This window comes from Cricetulus griseus, chromosome 8 (genome assembly GCF_003668045.3).
Source record: "Cricetulus griseus strain 17A/GY chromosome 8, alternate assembly CriGri-PICRH-1.0, whole genome shotgun sequence".
Taxonomy (NCBI): domain Eukaryota; kingdom Metazoa; phylum Chordata; class Mammalia; order Rodentia; family Cricetidae; genus Cricetulus; species Cricetulus griseus.
In genome coordinates this window covers 94878246-94898073 of record NC_048601.1, presented here as the reverse complement: position 1 = coordinate 94898073, position 19828 = coordinate 94878246, and the positions used below count along the sequence as shown (strand labels likewise).

Sequence of the window (19828 nt, the reverse complement as noted above, 5' to 3'; positions counted from 1 at the left end):
AGGCCCACTTTTGACATCAAATGTGCTCCTCCGTTCACTCTCCACCTTGTATATTGGAGCAGAGTCTCTCTCTTGGACAAAAGACTGATGATTCAACTCATTTAGCCAGTTAGCCAGCTTACTTCAGGATCCCCTGTCTCTGCCTCCTGAGTGCTGGGATTACAGGTGGTCTGCCCCTCCTGCCCTGATGTCTACATGGATGCCAGGGAGCACTGTAGCTGCTGAGCCATCTCCCCAAACTCTGAGCCTTCTCCGCTGCCATCTCCACCGCTTCCCCATTGCTGTTGCCAGTTCTTACTTCAAAGGAGATCCCCACTACGGAACTGTTAGCCTTCAGCCAGATAGGCCTGCTACCTAGAGGTTTGTGAAGCTGAGCAGATATTCCCAGAGCAAACAGCATGGAACCTGCTACAAAGCAAATCATTGGATGCTCTGACTTCTCCCAAAGCTGTTACTGCTCCTGCAGTAGAAACCCAGATGGGAACTGTCTGCAGATCAAAACATCTAGCATGGAGGCAAAGCTCGCCCCAGGTCTCCTGACTTCTCTCTGCTGCCAATGTGTGGTTCTCTGCACCATGAACTTCTGGTGACCACACTCACTGGTCAGAATTCTGGCTGTCTTTAAATGTAAAGAAAGATTAGTCAGGTTTTAGGCACAGGAACTGGCATAAGCAACTTCCAGCCAGCCCATGAACTGGCAGTGTGACAAAATGGCAAAAGCCTTCCTTTGTGTAAAGCTGATCTTAATGAAGACTAAGTGAGTTTGGAACAAGGTGTCCCAGTGAAACAAAGAGGGAAAGTAAAGAACTTAAAACTTTAGCAACAAATGCCTGTGCTCACTGCTTTTGCCTTACTGTCACCGAAATGCCTGACCAGAGCCACTTAAGGGAAAAGATTTGTCTTGACTCACAGTTTCAGAGGCATTCAGCCCAGCACAGCCCAAAAGGCAGTGTGTGGCAGAGGAAACATGTTCACATGGTGACCAACGAAGAAACAGAGAGTGGCTAAAAGCCAGGGTAGGCTTAGCCTTCAAAGACCAACCTCTGATGCCCCACTTCTGTCAGAAAGGCTTCATTGATGGCCCAGATAGAGCCACCAGCTGGGAAACAAGCCTATGGGAGCATCCCCTTGCATGCCACACTAGTAATAACACTCTAATTGTGTGAGATGGGCTTGGAGTGTGATAGAGACTCCCCCAGAATCTTATGCAAGGTCCCATGTTTTAAACATGTTCCTTCATCTCTTAGGGAAATCTTTGGGAAACAATAACACAGATCTGGTCAAAGGGTCAATTTAAGATTCTTCTACTTGGTCTTTTTATCTTAGGAGAAATTCCTTTTGATCTGGATGTTTTCCTAAGTTATCCATCAATTTTCAGAAACCTAATGTGGTGATTTAAATGAGAAATGCCCCCCATGGTCTCAGGCATATGAACACATGGTCCCCGGTAGGTGGGGCTTTGGGAGGAGGTTCGGAAGGCACAGCCTTGCTGGAAGAAGTGCATCATGTCACTGGCCAGGCTTTGGGAGCTCACTGCACTCTCCTACTTGCAGTGTGCATACTCTACTTCCTGCTTGCGGCTTATGATACGAGTGCTCAGCTCTCTGCTCCTGCCACCATGCCTGACACTTGTGGACACGCTTCTCCACCATGATGAATGGTCATCCATCTGGAACCATTAGCCCAAATAAAGTCTGTCTTCCATCATGGCCTTGGTCATGATGCTTTTATCACAGTAAAAGAAACATCAATGTGCCAAACTCACAACAGAAATCTAGAAGCCAACTGGTATTGCCATAATTCATGGGCAGCAGAGAGTGAAACTCACTGATCTTCTGCAGGGAATACAATGCCACTAGGGCCATAGGTGGCCACAGAGTTAGGGCACCTGCCCACTCTGGGTCATGTTATGGCTTAGATGAGTAGAACCCTCAAAAAGGCTCATGTGTTAAAAAGTTTAGCTGCCTGCTGGTGAGCTTCTGAGAGGTGATTGGACAATGGGGGCTCTGGCCTCAGCAATGGGTTCACAGCTGGATGAACTCTTTGGAGGGAGCATCTGCTTGGAGGAAGAAGGTCATTGGAGGGGTACCTTGAATGGTAGGCCTTGTCCCTGGCCTCTCTATTCCCCTGCCTCTCCTCCTCTTTCTCTCTCTCTCTCTCTCTCTCTCTCTCTCTCTCTCTCTCTCTCTCTCTCTCTCTGTCTTTCATCTACCATGAGGTGAGTCAATCTACTCCACCACACACTCCCCACTGAGACCTGAGCATGACTGAGAAACAATGAAACCATGAACTATGGGCTAAAACCACAATCCACAGAGAGCCCTCCCTCCAGAGATGTTCCCACCAGTATTGTTGGAGCAATAAAGCATGATGAACATGGGTCAGGACTCTGCATGGGTTGGGGGAAATAATATTATAATCTGTGAACATAGAAGGGTCCTTTGGGTGGTCTATAAACTTGTTCAGTGTATTCTTTAGTATAGTTTGACTTGTAGTATACTTGGCCAGTCTAAGTTTGTTATGTTAGAGTCATAATATGGCCCAACTATAACATAGGTCTCAGACCTGTGAATGAAGACAGTGACTGGTGGCAGTTAGTGAGAAAGCCATAGTCTCAAGAGACCTTTCATCAGCCTAATTTCTAGTCATGGCCAAGTTGGCACTTGCCATTCATTAATCCCTCATTTGTTCAGTGGGCATTATATGGGGTAGGGAGTGGGAAGGGACATAGAATTGTTCCCGGGGTCAGTGGGGGCTCAGTGTATGTGTCTTTCTGTCCGGGTGGGATAGTATGTGTCTTTCTGTCCGGGTGGGGTGGTATGTGTCTTTCTGTCTGGGTGGGGTGGTATGTGTCTTTCTGTCCGGGTGGGGTAGTATGTGTCTTTCTGTCTGGGTGGGGTAGAAATAGTTTCACTTTTGAAAGTTGCAGCTCAGCGAGTGTGTTTGCGCCCTCCTGTGCTGGCAGCACTCGTGAAGAACACAAGAGAAATGCCAACAGCCATGGGACAAAGCACTAACTTCCAAGTTGGCATTAAATTAGCAACTGTGCAATTAAAGTGGGACCGAGAGCAGACATGAAGACCGTACAAGGCGTGTGACCTTGAGGTGTGCTATATAACGCTGCCGAAGGCACATTTTTCCTATTGGTTTTCAGAGACGCAGATCGTTTCTTTCTATAGACTAATCCCAGTTCCCTGTCCCTCCTCCTCTCCCATTCTCCCCACCTTCCCCGCACCACACTGCCTCTTACTTCTCACAGAGGGTGAGGCCTCCCACGGGGAGTCAACAAAGTCTGTCCCATCACCATGTTGAGGCAGGACCAAGGCTCTCTCCCCTGTGTCTAGGCTGAGCAAAGTGTCAACACATTTCTAACAACCACAGTCACAGTGGTATGAAGGCCACCTGAATTTATTTCTCGTGTCTGTCCAGGGGAAATTTTGTATCCTTTGTCCAGCATTTCCTCCCAGCCTCCCAAAGCCCTGGTCACCAACATTCTACCCCCTCCTAAGCATCTCGGGAAGTGTGCTCATCTTTCTGTGTCTGGCCCTGCAGAATGTCCTCCTGATATGTCAATGCCATCACAAATGCAGACGCACATACCTACTCATAAGTAAAAACAGTAAAAAACAGAACTGGACTTGGTGACACATGCCTTTAATAACCAGCACTTAGGAGACAGAGGCAGGAGGAGGATCTCTGTGATAGTCAGGACTACCTAGAGAAATCCTGTATCAAAAAACTAATAATAATAACAATAATAATAATAATAATAATGGCTAGAGCAATGGCTCTGCTGTTAAGAGCATTGGCTGCTCTTCCACAGAACCCAGGTTCGATTCCCAGAACCCACATGGTAGCTCACAATTGTCTGTAATTTCCAGTTCCAGAGGACTTGGGGCAAAGGTGTACATGCACATATATACACATAAAAATAACCTTAAAATATATATATATAATAAGACTGGTGTTGTGGTGAATACATTTAATCCCAGCACTCAGAAGCCAGAGGCAGGAAGACCTTTGTTAAATCAAGACCAGCCTGGTCTACAAAGTTAGTTCCAGGACAACCAGGATTACATAGTGAGACCTAGCTCTCTCTCTCTCTCTCTCTCTCTATATATATATATATATATATATATATATATATACATATATATATATATATTCTTTTAAAATATTTTAGTATTTTACAACATAGTTATGAAAGAAAATATAAAGCTGCTCTAGTTCTAGCTGTCATGGAATTTTCATGTTTGGTGTCGGATAATTGCATAAAATATATTCAATAGTGAATGTGTAAAATCCAATGTGAAGCCACACAGCTCTGTGTCAAATGGCTGTTCTAATGGTATAGAAGTTCATTGAGTTGTACAAACTTTGGGTCTGGTAATTTTGCATATGATTTTTTTTATTTGCAACTTTTTATAATAAAAGTTTTTAAACTGCTTATATATAAATGTGACTACATATGTACAGACACATACTAGGATGTTCTAGAAGGGTTTAGGTTCATTTCTGGAGGAGAGGATGAAGTGGGTCCTTTAGCTGTCACTTAGTCCCTTTCTTTACTATTTGAATTTTTGTTTCGAGACATGTATTAAGTCACCGTACTAGAACATGAAACCTCATCCAAGCTCTGTGACTGCGACAAAAGACTTAAAGCTTGCTCTGTCACTGTTTTCTTGTCTGTAAACTGTTTGAAGTGTCTCTGCAGAAGCGCTCTGGAGATTGACTTGAAATTATTCATAGGAGAGAGTTACCAGGATGCCTTTTACATAGAAGGCACTGAATAAATAATAATTGTTTACATTATTAATAAGAGCATGGGGCATGCTCTGTTTGCAGATTTTCTCACAGCAAAATGTGCACAGCAAATAGCTGTAGGCTCCTTATCTCTCAACGGCTGCTTTGCTCTCTGCACGGGCTCCCAGGGGAAGGGATGGCAGAACAGGGGCACTTAGTTTAACCCCGAGGTCAGTGCTTACCTGCCCATCGGGGTGCACAGACAGATGTTCCATTGCTTCTCCCCTGTAGGTAAAGAGTACTGGAGTCAGCAAAGAAAAGTACTGGCTGCCTACGCATGTGTGAGTTTTAGGCAAACAACAGGGATATGTTTATAGTGAAAAAAGTTGCCATTGCTTCTCAGAAATATACAGGTAACCAAGCAGCCTCCATTTTCTTTCCTAACCAGCCTGTCTCTGGATGGATAAGCAAGGGGCATAGCTAGCTGGACCTTCACTGTGTACACTAAGTGTGTCTGTGTCAGTCCCGGGGAAGCCAGTCTCTGCTCTGCTGTGACCTCAGTCTGTGACTCTAGCCAGCAGCACACCCCAGAACACTCTGGCTGAGCCTGCCTCACTCGCCTATCAACACAGAGCATTCTCCTTGGACCTGAACCAGGCAGTCCACTCTCCAGATCTTTACTGGTCCTCAACTTAGCCATTTGTCACATGGACCCTAGAAGTATGCAGGAAGTCTGACAGTCACTCTGCAGATGCAAAGCCCCAGCATTGCTCTTCCTATATATGCATTCTGTGTCATTGTTCACACAAACACACACACACACACACACACACACACACACACATCCAAGACACCCCCCCAGTCCCCAGGCACCCTGGCAATGCTATCCTACATCCCTCTCTGTCCACTCACCTCAAGCTTGCTCTTTCTCCTTTTATCGCTGCTCAGTCCCCACCCCAGCCCACAGGGTGGCATCTCCTGAGTGTCCATCTCACTCTTTCGGCATCACTCTTAGGATGTGTCTTGATGCTGAAAATGGCAGCACTGGATGAACAAGCTCTTGCCCATCATGGAGCTGTGTCCTAATGCTGTGTCCTAAGGAACAAGAACCAGCATGCCTGTAATGTCCAAGGTCCTAACCTCACAGTCTTTGCCATGGTGTCCTGTAAGAGAAGGCGAGTAAGTGACCAGCCCTATGGTCATGGATAGGTGCTCTTTCAGACTAGGCAGTGAAAGGCTTTCCATCAGAGAATGGAAAGACAATCCATGCTGATATCTGGAGTCAGGAGGAGCAAAGTGGCTGGGGGTTGGGGGGGTGACATCTCAGCCTCCCTCAGACCCTGCAGCAGGCACAGCTGGCAGACCCAAGCTTGCAGAGAGCAATAGAGGCAAGCCGGTGTTGGGAAAGGTCCCCAGCTTAGAAGGTAAACATGCATCCATCAAACGAAAATAATTGAGAAAGCCTTCTTCCTGGCCCTGCTATTGCTGAAGGTAGCAGTGAACCCGTGGGTGGCTGAGCAGGGGCTACTTACTGTCCTGGGAGCTTCCTCCTAACTCCTGAGGCCAAACAGCCTGAAGCTGGGAAGCTTCCCATTGAAGGTGCTCAGTGAACAGATTCACATATTCAAAAACCATTCCCCACACACTGGGGAGTTTGCAAAAGCATCACAGGAAGTCACAGACTGCAGACTATGGTGGCTTCCTTCCAGGATTCTGGTGACCATTTTTTTTTTCAAGCTTGAGGCTTGAGTAATATATGCAGAGTCCAGGAATGCATCCTGGCCCTGTGGCTCAGTAGTGAAAATGGGGCTACAGGGCCTTAATCCAAATTCAGTACTTTGTAAAGTGGCAATTTGTGCCATGTGGTGATCTGGAAACCTGTACAGGAGTGACGGGTGGTAGCTGTTGGAATCGAGCACCTGTCTGTCTTGTTCAAAGACTTGCAGAGCACACAGAAAAAGCAGATTAGCCAGGGCTTCCTTCAGAAGCTAATAAGCAAAGCACAGGTTGGATACCCTCCAAGAGGGCACCATCATAACATCAATTGTCTTTCATTTTCCATTTTCATGTATGTTTGCATACTCGCATGTGTGTGTGTGTGTGTGAGTGTGGACGCACACACTCTTGTGTGTGTACATGCATGTAGAGGCTTGAGGTTCACGTCAGGAATCATCCATTGCTTTTCCTCCATGTTCATTGAGGCAGACATGCCAGTACTGCTCATCTCACTACTCAGCCTGTTCTGGGGATCCTCTATATCTGCCTTCTGAGGCTGGAATCGGCAGGGGGGATGCCAAGCCCACTGGCCCTTCGTGTGGGCTCTAGGGATCCAAACTCAGGACCTCATTATTGTGAACCCACTTGTCCAATACCCAAGTGTACCCTGAAGAGGGATGCTGGTAATGAACCTGGCTGTGATATTAGAGAGCCATGTCTCTTCTGGTTGCATTATCCTTTAGACCCAGACAGTCCATGTGTCATAAGCAAAGCTTATTTTCTTCTTTTGTTCTAAACTAATGACCTTATTTTTTCTCTTGCGGTCTCTCTGCTCTCCGGATCCAGGCCCTGGTGTACCCACTGTGACCGTGCATAACACCACGGATAAGAGAAGTAAGTGCTGCTCCTCTGAAATCTTTCTGACACTGGGGAGTAGAAGCCAAGGTTCATGAGATAATCCAACCCCACCCCCAACTCCAGGGCCTAGGGATGGTTAGGCCCTGAGGTCCCATGGGCTCCTCTAGCAACCACTACTGGTGATAAATAAAATAGTCATGAGGACCAGTGTGACCCAGTTGAGGGTCCATGATGTCCCTGAAAATGTCTATGGTCCACAACAGCCTGTGAGTGCTGAGATTGGGTGCCCATTCCCCAGATAACCCAGGTCATAGTTGAAATCTTCTGGGTGTAGCCCCAAGACTAGCTGGATTTGAACAGCAGTCCATAAATGACTTAACCCTTGTCTTCTCTAAGGTTCCATGGGCACTGAGAGGTTTATCTGCCTACAGGTCAGATGGTCATATCCATAACACAGGGAATCTATGCAACAGGGTGATTAAGACCCCTGAACTAGAAAAATGGCTCAGCTGTGAAAAGTTAATATAGCAGCAAGCAAGCCACAGCAAATGCTCTAGTGAGCTCACGTGGCTCACAGATGAAAAGTTTATAGTCTGAACTTAGTCTGTGGGGTGTCTGTCTCCAACACAGAGAATGCAAATGGCTTACAAAGAATTGTCTGAGCAGGATCCCAAAGCTCTGACTCTCCAATGCCAGTCTGCTGCCTTCTGCAGCTCCTGAGAGTGTCCACTCTGAGAGGAGCAGGCCAGGTCTGCCTGGAAGGGAAAGCTGAGCTGCAAACCCTGGTCAAGTGTCAGGGCCAGCACTGTGTCTGGCCTCCAGGTATCTGTGGGAGCAAGTGACTCTCTCTCGGTGACTTCAAGCCTGCTACAACATGCCACAGTCCAGCATAACACCACTTGAAATGACAGCCTTGAATGTAATGCCCTGTGCTTATCTCTTATCTGTCAAACTAGTAACTTCTGGGTGAGGCCACACATACCTCCCACCCCTGGGCTGCTAGTCTGGGTGATAGTACCTTGTCCATGCCATGGTCACAAGTTCTTGGCAGTCTCTGTGCCAGGCGAACAGTCTGCACAGCTGCACACCATGGATGTATGCCTCAGGCAGGCAGCAAAGCTGATGCATCATGGGCCAGTCTTAGGATCCAGGTAGGTTTCAAATCAGTCACTTTCTCCCATGATTAAAAAAAACCCTGGAGCACAAGGTGGTGGTGGCAGTGGCGCACGCCTTTAATCCCAGCACTCAGGAGGAAGAGACAGGCAGATCTCTGTGAGTTCCAGGCCAGCCTGGTCTACAGAGTGAGTTCCAAGACAGCCAGGGATACACACAGAGAAACACTGTCTCAAAAAAAAAAAAAAAAAAAAAAAAAAAAACCTGAAGAGAGAACAAAAAAGATCCTGTCTCAAACATAGTGGACGGTGAGGACCTGTACCACTAAAAGATGTCCTCTGACCCCCACGCATGTGCCATGATATGCTCATGCCCATACTTGCGGGTGAACATACAGAGAGAGAAAGAGAGAGACTTAAAATTAATAAGCCCCTGAAGAAGTTCCAGGAGCACGGTAAAGATGCAGAGCAGCAGCCTAGCCTGAAGCCCACTACCTCACCAGCCTGCAGTGGGTACCTGCAGAAGGCCACAGAGTGTCACTTAGCAACCAGATGCTCTGTGCTCATCCTCTTACCCATTCAGACTGCTGTCTTCCAGGCAGGGCCCCTGAAGCCAGCAGCTTCTCAGCATGTGTTATGGCCCATGTAGGGCCAGGTCCATCTAGAATACTGTATGCATTTGTGGACTTCTCATCACAGGTTAGGAGAATGGAGGCATGGACCTTGGATGAATTGTCCAAGTGGTAGGTTGCAATTCCAGTCAAAAAAGGTGGCTCCTCAGAGTGTTTTTTTCCTTTAAAGGCTGAAAATCCCCAACCTGAAAATCCAAAATCCAAACACTTGTGCTGTAGACCAGGCGGGGCTCAAACTCACAGAGATCCTCCTGCCTCTGCTTTCCCGAGTGCTGGGATTAAAGGCGTGCATCACCACCACCTGACAAACACTCCAAAATCTAGAACTTCTTGAATCTAAACATCTCGACATGTGATGGGCGCAGTCGCAGTTTAGATGCAGTTATATTATATCATCTGAAATTGCCTTCAGGCCAAGGGGTTACCGTGTCCATGAAACAGAAAGCAGTCTAGTTCAAACTTGAGTCTCATGCCCAGACAAACCATGGAATATTCAAAGACTGTAAAATCTGAAAGAATAGGAAATATGAAGCTCTCCATGTGTTTGTCCAGCATTCCACAGCCACTGACTGCTCAGCTGCCTGGACCCAGGAGCTCCAGCCTTGGTTGCCAAGGAAACAGTAGCCTCTGGGCCCCTGTTCCAGTCTCTCTGCTGGCAATTTGCTGAGGGAACCCTGAATCAGAGGCTCTTGCACCTTCTACTGCTAGGTCAGCGTGCGCATAGCCCCTGGGCTCCTCCTTATTGGGAACACACCTGAGTGGTCCCTGGGCTTCTCTGGGGAAATTGCAGTCCAGTGCATTCAGAGGGCAAGTGTGCAAGTCACTGAGTTCAAGAACAGGAGGTTCTAAGAAAACTGTAGGACACCTTGCCTAGAGCGGCCTGTGTTGGTTACAAGCATGGTAAGGGAGCTGGGCCATCAGGAGGGCTATGGCTGGATGACGGTGAGGCTTGTCATTCTGTTTTAGCACAGCCTTGATGGGAAAGTTGGAATTACTGATACAGAGACCTTGGTCCTCTCTCTTATCCTCATCCCCAGCCTCCCTGCCCCTGGGGATACTTGACTCTCCCCACTTTAGGAAATCATATCTCCAAACCAAGCCTGTGGGGTGTTGACAGATGTGACTCTGAATTATTTAGAAGCTGTTTCCTTAAGAATGTCATTATCATGGGCACCAAAGGCTCCTCGTGTGCCTGAGGCATCTCACCACTCAGAGACGGGAGGATACCAGCAGAGCCACATCTGCTAGGAGCCACATCTGCTGGCTGCTGGTTCTGGCGTTCACGTAGATGGGAGTGGAAGGCAGATGTTGGCTCGGCCCCACATGGGAGAGTGCTGGGATCACAGACGGTTCACAGGCAGCTGTCCTTCCTCTGGGAGAAAATGAGTGCACTGGTGACGTCACATGGGCTGTATCTGTGGACGCCCCCATCCTGCCCACCTGTGTATCCTGAAAGCCAGTTCAAGAACTCAGGGGTCCACTCAGGCTTCCTGGGCTCCACACATCCATCACACAGAAGACAGGTTTCTCTCCTTCCCCACATTCTATGCAGTCTGTTTGGAGGTTGGTTGGTGGTTTGGGGGGTATTCGTTGTTATATTTGTTTGATGTACATGCTCAGAAAATGCTCTACCACTGAACTACACTCCCAGCCCTGTTAGTGTATTTTGTATACATAAGAACCAACCCAGTTGGCAGTTGTGTGAAGCCCACTGGACAATCATCTCTCTGTCCCTCTGAGCATACTGTGGGCCATCCCCACCCTTCCTACCCACTACTGAGTATCACCCACCAGGCACAAAACACTCAAGAATGTACGCAGTTATGAAGGGCCTCTGTGCAGTGCTACAGAGCTAGACTGTTGCCCCGCAGGACCTGAGGTGGCCTGTCAGACTCCCCTCCGAGGAGACATCTGATATCAATGAGCAATAGAGGTAGGAAGGCCTGATGGGTTGAGAGGGCACAAGGTCACTGCAGATGGAGAATAAAAGGGCAGAGGAGCACAGAACACAGCTAATGAGGGTTCTTTTCTCCCTGGCAAAGAAAAGGAGGGGAGGGAGGGGAACAGAGATAAGAAGGGGACTCAAGAGCCACCTTGTGAGCTGGGGATGTAGCTCAGTTGTGTTTGCCTCCCCAGCAGCAGATAGACTGGACATGGGATTACACTTGAAATCCTAGCACTCAGGGGGGTAGAGGCAGGAAGATCAGAAGTTTAAGGTCATTTTGAGATACATAGCAAGTTGAGGCCAACCTCGGGTACATAGGACCCTGTCTCTAAACAACTAAACAGAGGCACCTTCCCCCAAAGTTCAGGGACAAGAGGCCCATGCTAATCAGGGTCTTGCAGTTTTGTTTTGGTTTTTTGTTTGTTTGTTTGTTTGTTTGTTTATAGCCCTTGGCCCTCAAAAGCCTGGCTCCTCTCCTGCCCAGCATAACAAGAGAATAGCCTGCAGCAGATCTCCTTTGGCACAGAAGTGACAAGCCAAATGGACACTCATCTGTTGTGGCATCTGTCCCAAGACAGTGCCAGAGACTTCCAGGCTGTGGCTGCAAGGTGGGATTCTTCTCTCAGGAAGTATAGCCAGGCCTTGGTGACAGCCTGCCCAGCCACAGCCATGGAGAATGGTTCTGGTGACAGGGCGTGTGCACAATGCACAGAGAGGGACTGTGCCAGTTCTGTGTCCCGGTGCCCAATTTATCCCCAGCTCTTACAGCACACAAAGCAAATTTGTATCAAATAACTACAGGTTTCAGATATTTCAGGAGCAATTTGGTAGGTGGAAAAAAGAAAAATCAGCCATGTGTAATGATGCACGCTTTTAATCCCAGCCCAGGAGGCAGGTGGATCTCTATGACTTTAGAGCAAGCCTGGTCTACATAGTGAGTTCCAGGCCAGCCAAGGTTACTTGCCTAGACACACGCCCATTTAAATGTAAACTGAGTCAACAGTCCACAAATAATGCATTAGAAAGTTATCTGAGAGCTTTTCCTGGAGAAAGCGCTAAATAGGGCTGGGGTATGCCTCAGTGGGCGAGCACTTGCCTAGCTAGCATGCACACAGCCCTGACAGAAAAGAACAAGAAAAGCTGCACTAAAGATGTTTTCATTTGGGCAAAGAGTCATGACATGATCCTATGGGATCCAAATTCATCCCCAACCTCATCCCTTCTAACAGTTTTAAAACATTTCTTCTTCAATAGTCAGAATTTTGCATCCTTCTTTTCACTCTTTAAACTGATACTGACATCCCCCTCTCCCCTAGAATTCTGTGCCAATGTTGTACAGACATGAAATCATTTAAATGTTTTTTTTTTTACAGTTGCTGTGTCCATAAAGCCATAATGAATTGTCACAGGTCCACACAAAGCAGCTACACTCCGATGCCACCATTAGTATAACGGGAGTGAGCTCTCCCAGGGCCACAGCTGTGGTGTATGAATGGGCACGTCTCTCTAATCCTTAAATACATCTGTGAGAAACACTGTTTGCCTTCTCCTGCTTCTGTGGTAACTGGGCCCTTTGTTTTTGAAGGTGTTCCAAAAGTTTTGGAGTAGGTGGAGGAGAAGAATTCTAGTAACTCCATTATTTGTTTTAATTTTGTTTTCTGTGTGAGGGTGTTTTTTTTTCCCTGCATATCTATCTGTGCCTCACTTGGATGCCGTGTGCCTTCAGAGGCCAGAATAGGGCATTGGATCCTCTGAAACTGTAGTTACACTTGAGAGTCACTTGTGGATGCTGAGAATTGAGTTGAGTCCCCTGGGAGAACAGCCAGTGATCTTAACCTCTGAGCCATCTCTCCAGCAACCTCCACCTTTTAAAAACTCCTTCCATGTTGTATGCCAAAAAAATGGCAACCTATCTACGTACAAGGTTAACAGTTAGAGGTGTATTTATTTCAAGTTTAGTCAGATCTCTTGGCAGTTTTGCTGATGTCAAAGGGTCACAAACCTTCTGTGTTGCCAGAGTCCTTGCCCATCACCAGGAATTGTCTAGGTCAACCCTGACCTAGTGGTCCCAAGTCCTCGATGTGGAGTCCACCTGCTGGCAGGAGGTCCAGGAACAGATAAGGCACTCAAAGGTCTGTTTCACTTGTGTGTGAGGCCTTGATGGAAAGGACATGGGCACAAACCAAACGCATAAGGCAGAGGCCTAGGAACCAATTCCACAAAACCTTCTGTTGATTGTGAAAAGTCTTCTGGATCCAGAGGGTCACACAGCAACCTTCAGGGAAGGGTCAATGCCAGCTTTGATGTCTCATTATAGAATCCTGGATAGGCAAGCTGGCACATAATAAATGCCAAGTGGAGCATAAGCCAGATGCCTAGTGTCCACACCCTCAGGTGTCGATAGAGATAACCAAGGGAGACCCAGAGACCTCTCTTCCTGCAAGCACCTCTCAGGGGGCTCCAAAGCACCAGCAGCTGACCAGTGTGCCAATCCCAGCACCACCCGCCATGAGTATAGTGCCCCTGGATGTTGAACATACGCCACAGCCTTCATCATGATGTCCAGCACGATGCTGGAGTGACTGGAGATAAGGTCATTTAGCTGAACGCTGCCTTCAAGATGCTCAGCATCTACCCAGGGAGTCAATGAGAGACATGGCCCAAAGAGCAGTCACTCTGTGTCATGAGCTGTCAAGCTGACGGTAGCAAGGAAACAGAGGGCTTAAAGTAAGAGGTCCAGTTGAGGTGAGCAAGTTGAAAAATCCTTGTACTTCTGGGTCTGCTCTTTGAGTTAGCTGAGAGATGTAGCCTGGGGTTGATGGGTGGCCTCTGCCACAAAGAACAAGCACAGAGAAGAACGATGCATGGGGAAGCAATGAAAAAGGCCAGGGGCGGGAGGAGGGGGATGGGACTGCCTGACCATCAGAAGCCCATGCAGCATGGAGCTGCTGGAAATGCAGTGTGCACATCTGTCTACAACAGCCTAGAGAGTCAGAGCCTGCAGAGAAGAAACCCCAAAGCCAAGGGCCAGGAAGCCCCTTCCCCTCTAGACCATTTGCCTGTGCTTTCCATTGCATTCTGGTCACCAGTTTTCCAATGACTCTGCATAGTGGTGATTGCTCCAAGCCCCAGGGCCATGTGGGAACAGCCCGCCAGGCCACACAGCTCTGGGAGTGGCTTCCTAAGCAGACGTTTGTCTCTGTGGGCTCACTGTGTCCAGATCTGATAATAGCTAATTCCACCAAATATTAGAGGGGCTCACATTTAATTAAGGAGTGGCCATGTGTGTGCTGCAGCCTGGAGGTCCCTGCTGCCCTGAAGTCAAAGGCAGAGTCCTCCGGGAATGCACCGATCTTTTCTTATTTCTCCTCTGAGCTCCTGCCCTCTTTGAATGCAATTAGGGAAACAAATAAACTAGCTTAACTCAACTCCCTTGTGAGACCGCCAGTTCTCTGCTGATAAACCCGGCTGTGTGGGCAATCATTAAATGAGAAATCTAATATTTAACTAAATTTAATAGTCTGTTGCTTTGGTGCTCTTCTGCAGAAGGTAGGATTTCAATAGAGAGGAGGGAGCTATTCAAAGGCAGCCTGAACAGTCAGTGAGTGATTAGAACTTGCTACGCCCCACACAAGGCCAGAACTGCCAGGGCCGGGCATGGGTGATTGGCTGTGTCTGTATTCACTCTGGGAGAACAGAGCTGGGTGGGCAGCTGCTCACTCTTGTGATCTGAGTTTGAACTTCTCCTCCAGAACAGTGTGTAAGATTCTAGGGGTCAAATTTGAGCCGGTTCATACAAATTATACATAAGGAGAGTTGGGCCAATTATGGGAGGCTCTGAATTGGTCCTGGCACTTACCACTTCCACGGGTCCCTGGTGGAAGAAGCTGAGTGGGATTATCATACCCATCTTGGCTGGGCCTTCGCTGATTGTACCCATATCCATGCACTCCCATGTTTGCAGCCAACCCCTGTTCACACGCCCAGGTCTCTTCCCCATGCCACACCTAAGTCAATCACACATTCAGGAAGAGGGGTGACAATGGAAGTGTCTTCCCAGTTGTCTTAGTTAGAGCTGTGATGAAACACCATGACCAAAAGCAACTTGGAGAGGAAAGGGTTTATTTCATCATAGAGCTCATCCAGGGAACCCAGGACAGGAACTGAAACAGAGGCCATGGAGAAGCGCTCCATACTGGCTTGCTCCTTATGGAGTGCTCAGCCTATACCCCATAGAACCCAGGACTGCCAGCCCAGGGGTGACACCACCCATCTTAAGCTGGGCCCTCCCACATCAATGATCAATCAAGAAAGTCTTGCCTACAGACCAATATTATGAAGGCATCCTCTCAACTGAGGTTTCCTAGTCCCAGATGACCTTAGCTTGTGTCAAGTGGCCATAAAACCAGCCAGCACGAGGGTTATAGGGACTTCTGTGTGCTGAAGCTTGAGATAGCATCTTAAGGTCTGTGCCCTGATTCTTACACTAAGCTTGGTCTGGGACTGTCAGTGAATGGGGCTAGAATCCTAGCACTCATTGAATAGTAACTTCCCTGCGTCTTTCAAGCACCCAACACTCTACAATTAATTTACTGAATGCTTGCTTTTCATTTCATTGTTGGCATCACACACAGAGCAGGGAATGATTAGCAGTCAGTCCTGTTTCCTCAGGCAGCCTGAACTCTGAGACCTCACAGAGCCTTAGGCTTCCTGAGACCACTGGAGGCTCTCTCAATCCTGTTTCATTTGTGACAGTCTTGGAGGGGTAGCAAAAGGCCACACTGGGAACAGGGGGAGAGCCTCAAGCAGAAACTCAGGATTGGCTACTGACTGTCTAAGGTGAGAGTCCGAGCTGAATGGCCATGTGTGGCTGGTAGCTTGCCAGTCATTTTCGGCAGCTTATCAGCTCATCACAGGCATAGGAATTCTCCCACACACCTCCCCTCCAGGAGGGCACCATCCCTGCTTCTGTGAATGGTGACAAACCTGGAGTCACACAATTCTGTGCCCCCACAAAAAAAAAAAAAACTGACCACAGCAGCTGTGAGTTAACCGCTGATGCCATTAGAACCATGCCTGTGGGGCAGTGTTGTTGTACATGGGTCATGAGAGACCCTGAGACCCTGAGGTTCTCCATAGAACCATGGCTTTAAAACATTTCCCAATCCAAACCTTCCGAGAAACTGGACAAGTTAAAGGCAGAGTCCCTTGAAGACAGAGTTCCCTTTTACATTGAGCAAAAAGCCAACCCTACATGCAACCTTAAAGAAAGAAAGTGAAGTCCTGTGTGTGTTTAATACATATGAGATGGTGAAATAGGGTTGCATGGCCATTTCAGCAGGTGAGCAAAACTGGCTTCCTCCCTTCCAGCTGAAAGAGCTTCTGACAGGGTATTTGTGCATTGCAACCTGAGAATGAAGAGCCATGCAGATAAGCCACAGTACAGACACCCTAAGCAGACCACCTACATGAGGGAGGCCAGGCCCTCACATTGCAAAACATTGTTTATGGGACTTTGCTATCTGTGACTATGATTGACAGCTCCAAGTCTCAAAAGACCAGATAACTTATAGGTTAAAGTAAGAAATCTGGGGGTGGGGTGGCTGATAAAGCAGTCCAGTGGCTTCTCTGCTGTCGTCTCCTGGTCATGGTGGCTATTTTTCCCCACAGATAACTAGTATGGCTTTCCCTGAACCCATCGGATGTAGACTGGGTCATACCAATGACAAATGTCAGGGAGAACAGAGTGTTTGGAGAAGGAGGTGTGACAATGGAGCACAGAGAGCTCTTGATTGGAGGCTAGGATCATGGGTCTTGAATGAGCTATCTGATAGCTCATGTCACTCTGTACAGCGGCAAACAACCTACAGGGATGGTCCTGTGAAGCAGTGTAGGACGCTGACAACCTCCGGCCCACATAGGTCCCAGGATCCAATGTGTCTTCACTTTGACTTTTCCAGAAATTTTTGACTTGGAAGCAAATGAGCATGTGCAGAAGGCCATCAATGATCGGCAGATGCCTAAGATTGAGTACCGGAAAATCGAGATAGAAGATTACAGTAAGTACCACTTTACGCCCTTTGAAAGGCCAACAGAATACATTGGAGGCTCCAACCCCACCTAGGTGCCTCCCCACCTAGGTGCCTCCCTACTTGGCCACCATTCTACCCCCAGCTCACTATGCAAAGCCTCAAGATGATCTGTTGGCAGAAAAAAAACACAGGCAGAGCAGTTGATTTCTCTCCTAGGGAGTCAGTACGGAACCTCTCCTCAGGTCACTGTATCTGGGAGAACACCTTCTGTCTTCTACATCATGCCATCTTCCTTGCTCGGTGTCCTGCCTCTAGATGCTGGCTGTGAGCTGGTGAAAGGCATCCTTGACAGTGGAGAAATGCATCCAAGGGTGTCATTGTCACTGCCTGAGGCATTCTTGACACTGCTCTCCTACACCTTTTCTTTCACACTCCAGCCGCTGCCTTGGTGCTGGGCTGTGAGCACTAGCTTGTTTGCTGGAATCAGTGGGGCAGTTATCAAAACCTCATCTCTCCACGTGTGTGGCTCCCAGCACAACCTTGCTAACCCTGAAATCATAGCTGTCCATTGTCCTTAACCCTAGAAAGGCCCAGTGTCCAATGGCTGTGAGCCTCATCTCCTTTCCTCTCCTTTCAACGTTCTCTTGCAACTGGGCACAGCACTGTTTACTTAGCTGTTACTTAGACCCCCAAAGCTCAAAGGTGCCCTGAGTCCTTTATTCAGATCCCTCTTGGCAGTGTCTCTGCAGTCGTGGTCAGGCCTCAATTCCTGGGAGGATTCTACCTGATCCACAGTCACTGCTGCCAGCTCTGGCTAGAGAGGAGGGGGTGGCCAGGCTTAGGGGAGGCATTCAAGACTCACTGAAGGAGCGTGGAGCTATATGCCTTGCAGGCATCTGGAAGTAGACCCATCTCTAGGAGGGCTGCATCTGTTCTGATTGTCAGTGGAGCCAGTGTTACTGAACTGTTAGCATACACGCATGTACTCCACAGCCCGGAGGAGCAGACACCTGCAGCCTGTTCACTCCCAGCAGTAAGAAGCAAGGACCCCAAGTGACACAGTAGGACCACTCAGTGGGGCAACTCATTTACAACAGAAAGCAAATGACATGGGTGTTCAAAGAACAGAGATTGGGCCAAGCTGTGTGGGAAGGCTGCCTGCACTGGGTCATGGGTTGTAAACCGTCCCTTCTGTGGGCTTTGGGTTAACACAGACACCAGAGCATCATCCACCGCACAGCTTAGGCAAGAATTACCATGCTTCAGGGAGGCCACTGTGGACCCCCCTCCCATAGGCCCCCAAGTATGACATGATGCAACCAGCAGCTCACCAACCCTTGTGGTCCTCCCCAGACCACTCACCAAAACACCCCAGGTCCCCCATCATGTCATGTGAGGTCACACTACGTCCAGAAGTGCTGGTGTTGTCCCTGGTGTCCAGCAGAGTGCTCCATCCAGCTCTGGAGTCAGGGACACATGGAAACAGTCTGGGCCATGAGTCTAGTTCCTCCACCCCACCCCAATCCAGAGGCTTCCTCTTGTCAAATCTCTGAGAAGGGGACAAGAAAAGAAAGGAAGCGAGGAGGGAGAGGAATTTTAAAGCCTATGCCTGAGACTGGGATGGTCTACTCTGGCCAAGAACTGCATCTATGCTCTGTACATTGTCCCTAATGTGCCACTCTGACCTGCTGCAACATGTCCTTGCTCCAGGCTTTTGTGGCTGTGTTCCAATGTGACTTACCTCCCTGAAAGGACTCCTCTCCCTTGCAGCTCCAAAAGCCCCCTCCTCCTCATCGCTTACATCTGCCTACAGCTGTCATTTCATCTCCAAACTCTGGAAACTGACATCATCACCTTCCCTTAGGAAAGCCACAAAGGGCCTGTAGGAGCATCAATAGGGCTCACTCCCAGGCCACCGCAGCACTGTGGCAGGAGAGGGTACCAGGAACCACCAGGTCCACTGAGACCTGGCATGGGGAAGCTATCCTTTGGAGCAAAAAGTCTGAATAATGTTGATCCCCTTCCTAAGACCTGCTCTCAGTTTTGTTTTTTATTTCTGCTGCCAGATAAGGCTTCTGGGAAAGTAAGTGCCACTCAGAAAGGCTTCCTCCATGTGTTCCTCAGACAGGCAGCTACCTCCTGAAGGTCCATCCCCACACCATGTTTTGTGGGTATCTTTGTGATATCCTGCAATGCCTGCCTCTCTGCCAGTCCCTGAGCCTCGGATCCAATTTGCAAGCCATTAACAGTCAGGTTGAGTCAGTAATGAAAGGCTGCTTCGGAGCAGGCTGCCAGGGCTGGGGTGCGTCTGCAGTCATTGCACTAGAAAGCCACTAATTCCCATTTAATTGCTGGGCCTTGGTAATCTGGGCTGTAGTTACCCTCAATAAACAAATCCCTGCTGGGGCAGCCAGCTTGTTCTGGAGGTAGGCTGAGCAAAGAAGCTGCAGTGGGGTAATTTCCTGAGGTTTGATTGTTACTCCCCACCCCTCCCACCCCACCATCTCCCAACAACCAAACCCAGTGACCTTGGTGACCACAAGAACAGCACAGCTATACCACTCCTTCTCTAGGGCCCTGTCCTTGAGGCTCTAGCAGATAGATAGTCAGACCTGTCAGGTATGAACCTGCAAAGCCACTTGTCAAGGCTGAGAGTGCCCCTCACCTCTGCCTTCAGCATGCCCTTCACCTCAGGCTCTTCCTCCCTCACCTCTGCCTTCAGCATGCCCTTCACCTCAGGCTCTTCCTCCCTCACCTCTGCCTTCAGCATGCCCTTCACCTCACTCTCTC

At 48.5% G+C, this 19828-nt stretch overlaps 1 protein-coding gene across 1 annotated transcript in view; it reads left to right on the top strand.

Moving 5' to 3' along the window:
• Positions 1-19828, top strand: part of Dpp6 (dipeptidyl peptidase like 6) — a 652844-nt gene that overhangs the window by 617423 nt on the left and 15593 nt on the right. Inside the window, exons 17-18 of the mRNA XM_035448706.1 lie at positions 7306-7353; positions 16967-17065. Coding sequence (XP_035304597.1) covers positions 7306-7353; positions 16967-17065 — 147 coding nt within the window. The remainder of the gene's footprint in view (positions 1-7305; positions 7354-16966; positions 17066-19828) is intronic.